Genomic DNA, 12,263 nt, shown 5'->3' with positions numbered 1-12,263 from the left:
TTTTTCAAAAAATGACTGCAGAAGAGACTTGGAGTGGAAGAAATTTATCCATGTGTCGATCACTTTCGAATTTTCGGTTGCATTGCCTATGCACATGTTTCAGATGAGAAGGGAAGAAACTTGATAACAGAAGCGAAAAGTGTATCTTTCTCAGTGTTAATGAAGCATCAAAGGCATATAAATTGCTTAATCCACAGAGGAAGAAGATTGTAATCATTAGAGATGTTATTTTTAATGAAGAAAACACTTGGGACTGGAGTGTGCAGCAGTCTAATCCAATTGTATTAACAGTGAAGTCGATGAAGTGGCAGAAATGCCTGAAAGTGCAGAGAATTTAACTCCAATAGTTGATGAAACTCTATAAACTTTTGATGAAATTTCACCAACTTCTGAAACATTACCACCTACTTTAGAAGAAAATGATGCAGCAACTTAGTCTGTTCGTCGTGCTCGCAGAAAGCCCATGTCGATGGGGGACTATAATGTAAAAGGAATTAATGTAAATGATGATGCAATTACTCATTTTGCATTGTTTGCAGATTGTGACCTGATAACTTTTGAGTGCACTGTTAGAGAAGAAAAATAAAGAAATGCTACGGATGCTGAAATTGAATTTATTGAAAGAAATGATACTTGGGAGCTTGTTGATCTTCTTGAGAAAAAAAATCATTGGTGTCAAATGGGTCTATAAGACGAAGCTGAAAGTAAATGGTGAAAATAATAAGTATAAGACGTGATTGGTGGCTAAGGGATACAAGCAGGAGTACGTGTTGATTATACTTAAGTTTTTGCTCCAGTTGCAAGGTATGACACTATCAGAATGCTAATTGCCTTGGAGGCACAAAATGTGTGGTCTATCTTCCAGTTGGATGTCAAATCCGCTTTCCGACATGAATACTCGGTGGAAGAGGTATTTATCGAACCATCCCCTAGTTATGTTAAGATTGATAATGAACAGAAGGTTTATCGATTAAAGAAAACTCGTTATGGACTAAACAAGCCCCGGGGGCTTGGTATAGCCGTATGGAGGCTTATCTTCAGAAAATGGTTTCAAAGGCGTACATACGAGCACACACTTTTTGTGAAAATTGGGGAGAATGGAAAATGCTCATCGTGTGCTTATATGTTGATGATCTTATATTCATGGGGAATAGAAGTGTCATGTTTGCTGAATTTTGAGAAGTGTATGATGAATGAATTCGAGATGTCTGATCTTGGAAAGATGCATTATTTTCTTGGTTTAGAAGTGGTGCAATCTGATGATGAGATATTTGTTTCTTAAAAGAAGTATGTGAAGAAATTTTAAACACTTTAAGATGCAGATTTGCAATTGAACCAACATTCCAGCTGAGTTTGGCTTAAAACTAAACAAAGTTGGGAGCGAAAAGAAGGTAGACAGCACATTTTACAAACAAATTGTGGGTAGTTTAATGCATCCAACTTCTACAAGACCAGACATTATATATGTACGTTGTTAGTCTTGTAAGTAGATATATGGGCTGTCCAACTGAAATGCACCTCTTAGCTGCAAAGAGAATTCTTGTTACTTGCAAGGAACCAAGGATTTTGGAATTTTCTATAGGAAGGGAGAAATTTCAGATTTGACTGGCTTTTACTGACAGCCACTATGCAGGAAATCAAGACGATGGAAAGAGTACTTCAGGTTATGCCTTTCTGCTAGGGAAAGGGTTGTATCGTGGTCCCCAAAAAGCAAAAAATTGTCACATTATCAAGTATAAAAGCAGAATTTATTGATGCTATAGTTTTTGCACGTCAAGCTTTTTAGCTTAGGAGAGTCCTTGAATAGTTGCAGTTCAAGAGGGGAAGAGCCACTACAATATTTTGCGATAATTATTCTACCATCAATCTGTCCAAGAATCATGTGAACCATGGAAGAATCAACCATATTGATGTGAATATTATTTCCTACAAGATCTCAATAACGAAGGGACAATAGAGCTCATGCACTACTGCCGAAGTGAAGATCAGTTGGCGGACATTTTTACCAAACCTCTCAGATTTGTCCCTTTCCAAAAGTTGAGGAGGTTGATGGGTATTGACATAATGGAAGAGTTCAAGTAGCTAACATTAACCTGAAGCCTGTGAGCTTTCAGTTTAAGGAAGAATGTTAGTAAATAAAGTCCTATTTTCCAGCTTTGTCCTAGTCGTTAGGAGAGTACTTTATCATGGATTTGGTTCCTATATTTAGGGTTAATATAAATTACTGCTTCCAGTTTTTTTGCTTAATGTTGTTAACTATTTGTGCTTATAAAAATTTGCAGCCACAGAGTACTAAAATAATCAGAAAAGAGCTCTGAAAATTTGAGCGTATTGACTCTCTTCAGTTCCTTATGCTTTCTGTATATACTTCATTGTTGTGCATCTGTTTCCAGTCTCTCCCACCGCTTGAGGTTGGGGAGAGGAGGGTAACACCAAGGTAGTACTCATGAAATGGAAAATAGTTTCTAGATTTGTTATATTAAAGAAAATCAATCTCCTACCAACTTTTTAATAAACAATCGACTGCGTTGAAAAAAAATACCTCTTTTGCTCAGTATAACTAAATATGTTTTGTTTTTTAAACAATATCGAACTCAGGAGGTCATTATTTCTAAGTTATTATACTTTAAATACATTAACGAAAGTTAGGGGATGCTAAGCTAAACTAATTAATGTATATATTGATGTAAGGTTCTATATTTTCCCATTTTATGTATCAACATTTGCTAAAATCATAAGCGACTAGAAGGATACTTGTGCATCAATGATGATTATATCTATAATAATTCCTTGCAATGTCAAACCTCATTTGCAAGTTCAGTTTGAAAAACCGAAGAATTGTCTACCACATGAAACGGAAAAAAAAACTAAAGTTTGAAGTTGCATTTCAACAATTTATAACATATAAGAAGTCAAGCATTGCCAATTGATGCATCATCAACTATGTTAATAAATTCCATCGGGTTATCAACCTCTTTTCCACTGCCATGCTTCACAAATTCAGCTGGTGAGAAGAACTGCCCATGGCAAATGCAAACTATTGAAGTTTTCTTTCCTTTTCCATTCTTGTAAAGGAACCCTTCTGTCAGTTCTCCATTTATGATTCCACCAGAAGTTGTCACAGAAGGCATAATCCTCAGCAGTTCGCTTGTATCCATTGATGTAACAGCATAATGAGAATTCTTAACTTTCTTCAATGGTTTTTCACCATTACTTTCTGGAAATACAATTGACTTGCCTTTTTCCGTATTGGATTTGGTAGCAGATTCCTTTTTTACTGATAAATTCGAACAAAAGAGAGATTTGTTAATTGAAATAACATTTTAAGGGCATGTAAGCACAATTACCTTACTTTTAGTCATGGTTGAGGGGATAGGAACAAAAGATAGAGTAGTTGGTTTTTTTTCTCTCTATAGTTTTTGAAGGAACAACTATTGAGTTAATACAGCAAGAAAATTGAAAAAGAAATTAAATAAAGTTAGTAACTATTTGAAATTAATTATCATTATTATAAGATGTCATAAATACTTGAAAAATCATTCTAGTTTGATTGTTCATCTTTAGTGGATCGACATATTTCTTTCTTACCTAAGAGAGATCACACATATGAAAAAGTACTATTTTTTTTAGGAAAAAAGTACTATTTTTTTAATCTTTGTGGGGTCAAATCAACTGGAAGAACATTTCATGTTCCAAATTACTTGGCTTAAAATTAAACTTGGAGAACAAGCTGAAATATGTGGACAAATTTTGTATTTCTTTTCTTGCTTGGAGCCAGAGTTTGGCCACCTATAAAACGGTGGTCATTGTCCATTGTTAAAATTCATCAAGAAACTAACATTCAAATGCATTAGGAGAGTAGAGAATAAAGAGAGCAATTCTCTTAGATGTATTTGGCATCTCTCTCCTTTCTTTATTAAAATATAAGCAATTGTTCTCTAGTGGTTGTAGAATCACATTGATTCGAACCACGTCAAATAGTGTTTTTCTTTCTTCATTTTTTATCCTTCACATTTCTATTAACAATTAGCATTAGAACCAAGGTTCTGTCTGTTTATGCTCTACGGTTGCAGCACAATCTCAACTTTCACATTAGAAAAGAATTATTTTGATTTCTATATTTCCAAATAATTTGTGGTACAAAAGGAAGAAAAAGTAAGGATGAGTTCCATGAAATTTTAAATTGGTAAATTTAGTGGGCCCAACAACTTCCATACCTGGATGATGGTGTTACTGTGGAGGGAAGGTTCAACCATACTATTTGCAGAAAGTATTTGAATGACACATTAAATTTCTAAAAGGAAAAGATTGAAGGAGATACAGTGAGTGCAATCCAACCGTTCCTTGCACCTAACGTTCTTTGTGAAGTGAGTACGAGTATCAAGGAGACAATCAAACAATTTTAAGAAAAATTGGAAGGGATTAACCAAGACCATTCGGCGACAACAAGGATGTTATTTTAATGGCATCATACACTTAAGATGGAGCCAGGTACTTTGTTAAAAGACCATGTATATGTGTTTAATAATCTTGTGATGGACTTACTGCTAAAATTAAAAAGAATGAGGAGGCGCTTGTATGTACTTTTCTACTTTCATTGAATTTAAAATATCATGATATTTAAAATTCAATTATGTATAGAAAAGATCCTATTAATCTTGAGCAAGTGTTAGAAGTACTTAACTCTTGTGATTTGCACATGCATTTTGAAGGAGACAAACGTGACGATATTAGTGGACTCTTTGTGTGAGGCCATGCTAGCCAATAGAGAAGGAACAAATCAAAATACATATCAACTTCTTGTGTGAACAAGAAGAATGCAAAGTGTTGGGTGGTCAAAAGAAGGGGTGTTTTTAAAAATATTGCTCTATTTCAAAGTCTAAATAAAAGACATAGATCATGAATATATACTAACATATCATCAGAACTCTGGTTGTACTCTGCGTATGACATTTGGAAGAGATTGGTTCATTAGCTATGGGACTAGTGGAGAAACCGCATTAATGGGCAATAATGCAACTTGTAGAATATTTGGCATTATTTCAGTTCGGGTTCGCTGCGATGATGGAATCATGAGAACTATTACAAAAGTCCATTATGTTCCTAATCTGATGAAGAAATTAATCTCCGTAGGGTATTCTAGATAATCATGGCTACAACTACATGAGTGAAGGGGGAACTCTGAAAGTTACTACGGGTCTTTAGTCATGCTGAAAGCCAAGCTGGAGGATGGCCTCTACACACTAGAAGGAAGTACAATTGTTGGCTATGTAAATGCATATATAGTACAGTTGTATGACCATGACAAGTCAATATTATGGCATGCGAGAGAAATAATTGGCTTGGAGTTTTACAGTGCAGAATTCAATGATTTCTACAAGGTCTGGATCGCAAGACATAAGACGGCAAGGCACACACCATTAAAAATGAAGTTGTCGAGAGTATGAGTAGAGCTCTTCTTAAGAAGGCTCATTGTATGCTTTTACAAGACAAAATATCCAAAGTGTATTGGGCTAAAGTAGTTCACATTGCTTCTTATATTGTCAATAAATCTCCTGTCTCATGATTGACTTTAAGGCTCCTTATAAGGTATGTCCAGAAGAACCCTCGAACTATTTATTCTTATGAATATTTTGGTATCAAGCTTATTGTCATGTTTATGAAGGAAATCTTGAACCAAGGCAAAGAAGGCCATATTGGTAAGGTATATAGATGGAGTAAAAGGGTACAATTTTGGGTGTTTATCTAAACTCAAATTTTTTGTCAGTAGAGATTTACCTTTAATGAATCCTCTAAACTTGATCCTCATAATTTTTTTTATGGATTTATCAAGAAACAAGAACATCGAGGAGGTGAACATATAACTGGAGGTTACCTGTAATGAACCTCCAGGTCATTTATGTGGTACTGACTTATGTTCATCTTTTGAAGTGTTCCTATATCTACTTCAAGTAATTTATGACATATTGGGAATGATAGTTCGTTCACCTAGTCGTTTGTTTGGTTTTTATGTGAATTTCTATGTTTTAGATCTTTTGAACCTTAAACACTCATTTTGGATCAAAGATTCAGGAAGATGATCAGGGAATCTAATTGTAATAATTCCATCATCTTTAAAAGGGTCATTTTAGGCTAGTCACATGGTCGGCATGGCTCTCGAAGCTTTCGACACGAGTTTGTGAAATTTATCAATTTGACTTTCAAGTTATGGCCTAAGTTTGAACTTGATAAAATTCTTGGTAAACATACATAGATGATAATTGTGTTAGCATGATTTATTTTGATCTAAAACGACCCTTCATATGGATCCCAATGCTCTCAGGCAAATTCCAAACCCATTATGGATTTTAATTTATAATAGAGTTTGGTGTGGGATCCACTTTCAATCGAGATAGCCTCGTATGGAAGATTACACTTGTCTATTGAGTCCAGAATGTCAAATTTGATTAGGTTGCATATCTTTTTATCATGCACAGGGTTCCTAACTAATCTTGAGCCCCTGGGAAGAGCCCAAGGGACTTAGCTAAAAATTTCTGAAGTCTGATGTTGGTGTTGTCACTTTAGTAAACCCTGGTCTCACTTAAGCGACCTCCACTAAAGTGAACAGGGTTTATCTTTAGTGAGCTAGTCAATTTAGGCGACAATCCCTTTAGTGGCCATGGATCTGCTTAAGCGATAGGGGCTCACACTAGCAAGCTTAACCAGCCCAGGCCTAGTCGTTTTTGCAACCGTGGTGCTACTTTATCAAGTCTATCTTTACTGAACAAGGTATCATCGAAGAGAGGCATGCCTCTTATTGTTTGGTTGTGTAAATGATGTAAGTACTTGCATAAGCGACCCTCATCCAATCTCTTAAAGACTTAGACAAATTTAAGCTTTTTGTTCAAAGTTTTTTTGGTGATTCCTCTCTTATTTTAGCTTTAAATAGGGTGATTCAAAACATGGGTGATCAAGAAGCGTAGGTCTATGTTTGCGTGCGATCGGGGAAATCTTGTTAAAGGTATTATCATTGGCTTATGTACTATTGGTGTCCCTTGTTGTTCTATAAATGTGAATTGTTTTTTTATGTGGTTTTTATTTATATTTTAAAACCTGAATTATGCATACAGGTCGCATGATCCCATTTTGACTCCAAAATTGGTTCGTCTTCATTGATGTGTGTTTTGTGTTGAAATGACCTTATTAATGTTATTATCCTTTTTACATATCTAAAGTGGTAGCTTTTTGAGATCGTTTGGAAAGGAAACCCTCTAAAAAGTTTTTTGGAGTGCATGTAGTAAGCCTAAAATAGGTTACGACCTTCCATCGTTAGATTGATCTCGAATATGTAAATTCATCTTGAATTGAACTAATTAGACTTGTTTCAATATTATTTTTATATTAGTACCACGCTAGTTGGGGTTGTGTGATCATATTTATGTCATGGTGAGACTTTATGTTGTTGATTGTTCTGTAATTGAGAATCTTTGACCTTAATATAGGATTAGACTAGTGTTAGCCATAGATTTGCGATACTTGTTTCCTTTAGGCCTTATTTCTTCTACGATGTGGTTTCGAACGAACTAGTTCCCTATAGACTGGTGTAAATACTTGTGCCTCATAAAATGAGCATTAGTTTCAACATTTTCTCATCTTTGTCGAGCTTCTATTTACTCTCCCTATTTCTATGGACATTGTGATATCAGAGGTTTTTGTGTTTCACTAGATGAATTGCGATTGAAGTGGTTCCGGCCAGTAGTCTCATATTTATTTTTTGGGAATGGACGTCATTCCACAACAATATTAATAGTTCACAATACCCGGTTCTTTGATTTTCTTTTTTAGACCTCCGAGTTTACTCTTGCTTGTTGGGTTAGTACCCCATATGAGTTTACTGGCTAGCTTGGCAGGTAGTCATATTAATGCCTCTGGGTTACTTTTGTTAGCTGGGCTAATTCCCTTAGGAATTATTGTATGGTTAGGCAGCCTCGAGTTTACTCTTGTTATATAGGGTGGTGGCCCTCGGGAGTCTAATGTCTAGCTAGGTGGACCCTTTATTAAGTGCTTATGGTTTGAGGTTGTTACTTGGGGTTCGAGACTCGGGTTACACTTGTGGTATCTTGATTCACAATTACTTCACTATTGCACTTCAGCTATTTTGTGTACCTGTCAGGCATATAGGGGTCTATTTGGATTTTGCTTAAAGTTATGCACGATTATACCTTTTGGGATTATGAGGTCAGTTAGGATTAGTTTAGTTGAACTTAATTTTTACTTCTGTTACAACCATGTGCTTTCTTTAAATTCCGCTTTGACCTTTGTCCGTGTCTAGATTCTATATTTTCTTATTGTCTTTAGCTTTCTTACTTGGTCACCATATGATGCCTACTGAGTACCCATTGTTTTGGTACTCATGCTGCACTTTACATCTGTTTTGTGATGCAAAACCTTGTAGAGCCTATCACAGGTGATTGTTTGAGCTTGCAGTTTTGTCGATTGGAGGAGAGAGATAGTACTTGGCGTTCTGAATTGCATGTCTCCTTCAATATATTGTATAGCTAGTGTTTTGTATTTTTGTGACAAGATTTGCTCTAGGTAAACTTTTTGAAGTTGTACTTTTTTTAGAGCAACTTTGAACTTGTAACTTTAAGGTTCTCGAAGGGATCTTTTATGTATATAGCTTTGGTTTGCTTCCGCTTATTAGTTTTGTTGCTTAAAGCATTGAATCGTGTTTGTTTCTTCCCTTATACTTATTACTTGTTCTTCTAGGTTATGAGTTTACTTATCTACTAGTGGGTAATAGTAGGTGCTATCATGATTTGAGGAATTGGGTCATGCCATTACAAAGTAAATGCATCGAGAGACTAAAGTTGATGTGTCAAACGATGTAGATCTTGATGAACTTGTTGTCAATGAACCAAAAAAATTGCGTAGAAAAGATTAAGGATCTTGAATTTGAACTGAATTTGATTAAACTGGAACGTATTATAGAGAAACCGAATTTGATTGTACATGTATTCATAGTTGTAGAAGAAGAGATAAAGAATCTTGAGCCCTCCTCATATGTTGAAGAAACTTCTTGCAAGGATGTTGCAAAATCAGGACTCGACATGATGGAAGATATGGGTCTTAGTTGAAAGGCCAAAGAGGAATAGGACAATTTGATGCAAATAGGTCTATATAAAAAAAAGGGTATTCCAGAAGTGGAAGATTCTAACTTCAAGGCGAGATTTGTTGCACAATATTTCATTCAAAAGGAGGAAATTGTCTATAATGAGATCTTTTCTCCAGTCATGAAACATAGTCCAATCCACGTGCTACTAGAATGGGTTGCACGATTTAATTTGGAATTTGAAAACATTGGTGTCAAAACATCTTTTTTACATGGTGATCTAGAAGAGACAATTTGTCTGGACCAGCCTAAAGGTTTCCTAGCTGATGGAAATAAAGATCATATATGTCAACTGATGAATTTCTTGTATGGTTTGAGAAATCCCATAGATAGTGGTACACGAAGTTTGATGTATCCATGAATACACATACATTTTTTAGGTGTGCAGTCTGGTAACTATATGATTTATCATTGTTGTAGGTTGATGATATTCTTATTACTGCTAACAACATCATAGAGATAAATATTTTTAAGAAACTGTTAAGCAAGGAATTTGACATGAAGGATTTGGGAGCTGCAAAGAATTTTTTTGGAATGGATATTTCAAGAGAAGATGGTATTGTACATTTTTTTAGAAGAGGTACATCAGAAGGGTTCTTGAGAGATTCAATATGCAAATGAGCAAGCCTGTAAGTACATTGTTAGTTTCTAATTTCAAGCTTTCACAGTTACAAATTCCTTAGTCTATGGATGGGGTGGAGCATATATCAAATGTTCCTTATGCTAGCGCAGATAGTAGCATTATGTATGAAACGGTATGCACACATCCTATTAGTGCTCAATGTGTAAGTGTGGTAAGACGATACATGGAAAATCTAAGGAAAAGGCATTGGGAAGTTGCCAATGGGATATTGAGATATCTCAAAGGAGCTTCTTATCTTGGACCAACCTTTTGGAAAAGTGAACGTATGTTAGTTCTCGATTTGGTAGATTATGTCTATGCAAGTGATCGAAGAAGGTACACTACTTGATATATCCTAACTCTCACTGACAGTATCATTAGTTGGAAATCAAACATACAGTCGATTGTCGCTTTGTCTACAACATAGGTAGAATATATGGCAACAACTGAGGTAATGAAAGAAGCTATTTGGTTAAAAGTTTTGGTGGCAGAATTGAGTTTGGTTCAACTGGAATCAGCTCTATGATGTGATAGTCAAAGTTATATTGATTTTTTTAAAAAATCAAAGATTTAATGAACACACCAAACACATTGATGTCAAACTTCATTTCATTCGATATTCTCATTGAAGTGGGAACTATCAAGGCTGAAAAGGTCATCATAGACGATAACTCTGTAGACATGTTAACCAAGATAGTCTGGCTTGACAAGTTTGCACACTGCAAGGACTTGGCGGGAGTATGCATCAACTGATGTAACTCTGGGAAAACAACTGCAAGGTGGAGCTAATTTGTTCAACAAAGGTTAAATTCTTCTTGTTTCATACAATGGGATTTCCAAGTAATCTTAGAAGTTTTGGCAAGAGTTGTTCATACAAAATATCTAAATGCACCAAGGTGGAGATTAGAAGAGTTGTTTGGTCTTTGTGGGGTCAAACTCAATGGAATAAAATTTCATGTACCAATTTACTTGGCTAGGAATTGAACTTGGAGAGCAATCCAAAAATTGTGGAGGAAAAATTTAGTACTTCTTTTCTTGCTTAGAGCTCAAGCTTGGCCTCTTATAAAAGGATGGTCATTATCCGTTGTAAAAATCCATCCAGAAACTCCTAGAGAAATACATCATAAGAGTAAAAAATTAACAAAGCAATTCTCTTAGATGTATTTGGGATCTCGTCCCTTTGTTTGTTAATATACAAGCAGTTGTCCTCTGGTGGAAGTAGGATCATTCTGATCTTAATCACATTAAATTTTGTTGTTCTTCCTTGTTCTTTGTTTTTTATGAATCCTCTAACAAACTAAATTACATTCACTATGTTCAAGATAAAAGCATTGAAAAAATAAGATTAAAGGGATTAAGACAAGAAGAGTAACTATAGGGAAAGTTTTTTTAAAAATGGAAAGAACATAAGAAGGCGTAAACAAGATGAAAGCAATGTGGCAACCTAAATCATCTAACATCAACAAAACAGAGAAAATGGGATATACAACATACCACGAATTTTAGACGTCTCTTCTAACTTGTTGTGCAGATCAGATCTTATAACCTCAATAGCCCGCTGAAAAGCAGGATTGCTGGCAGCTGATGCCATAATCTGTGAAAACGGTTGGGGCATTGAAATTTCTTTAGGCTTTTCACAATTATAAGAGCCACCAGGTGATAGATTTAGATCCATTTCTTGTTTAGCACTTCTATAGGTAGAAAGTTTACCCTTTGGTTCAGCCATAGATCACTGCAAGATAGAAATAGATATATAAGATGCGATTACATCAAATCTGTAAGTTTAATCTTAGGCAAACAAAAAATAGAATCCATATATATGCACCATATCAACTAGAAAATAATTACACATAAATACATTGTAATTTTATTGATTGAAGAACTCAAGCCATGAAATTAGTATACCAATCAAACTCATCGTATGTCTAAATCCCTAGTTACAAGAGGAAAATAATTGAACATCATACTTACACATCAAAGTAAGTTTTAATTTAAAGAAGAAACTGAAAAATACTTACTAATTAGAATTGCTCGAATGTGAAAATGAAGAAGCACCTAGGCGGAAGAAACTAAGAAAAATATAGACCTCTTGCGGAGTTTCCGAGGAAGAAAGAAGGATTATATACTTGAAGTAAAGAAAACAATTTGAAATAATTTACCATTTACAATCTTTATTATTTTATCACATATACAAGTACATCCTTGTAATTAACAAATAACAAAGGGGTAAAATGGGCATCTGATGTTAAATGCTCGTTGATATGTTACGGTGAAAGTTTCGACTATCTATCATTAAATTTAATGCACAATTTGACCATGAAATTTTGTAAATATAAGCTAAATTTGAAAAATCTATACATTTAAGGACTAATGGCGTTGTTGGTTCTATTCTGTAGGTTTTCGGGATGAGTTTGAACTTGCTGCATCCTGCTTTACCCCTAGATGTACTGGTGTCGTCGTCCTCTTTGAGGACTAAGACTAGCCTCTTAG

General features: G+C 35.0%; 1 protein-coding gene across 1 annotated transcript; it reads right to left on the bottom strand.

The window, feature by feature from the left end:
- Positions 1 to 2,762: 2,762 nt before the first annotated feature.
- Positions 2,763 to 11,867, bottom strand: LOC101252937 (ninja-family protein AFP1-like). Its single transcript, XM_026029752.2, has 3 exons — positions 11,792 to 11,867; positions 11,268 to 11,505; positions 2,763 to 3,277 (listed from the first exon to the last, which is right to left on the bottom strand). Exons 2-3 carry the CDS (start codon positions 11,497 to 11,499, stop codon positions 2,913 to 2,915), a joined length of 597 nt encoding a protein of 198 aa, XP_025885537.2. The 5' UTR covers positions 11,500 to 11,505; positions 11,792 to 11,867; the 3' UTR covers positions 2,763 to 2,912.
- Between the last annotated feature and the right edge of the window lie 396 nt (positions 11,868 to 12,263).

Source organism: Solanum lycopersicum, chromosome 2 (genome assembly GCF_036512215.1).
Source record: "Solanum lycopersicum chromosome 2, SLM_r2.1".
NCBI classification, from domain to species: Eukaryota; Viridiplantae; Streptophyta; class Magnoliopsida; order Solanales; family Solanaceae; genus Solanum; species Solanum lycopersicum.
Note: the sequence above shows the minus strand (reverse complement) of the source record. Positions and strands in the feature narration are given on the sequence as shown.

Bases quoted from the DNA above. Each gene is read 5' to 3' on its own strand.
- LOC101252937 (XM_026029752.2), bottom strand. From the start codon at position 11,499: ATGGCTGAACCAAAGGGTAAACTTTCTACCTATAGAAGTGCTAAACAA. The intron at 3,278-11,267 runs GTATGTTGTATA...CGAATTTATCAG, and splicing joins AGAGACGTCTAAAATTCGTG to TAAAAAAGGAATCTGCTACC.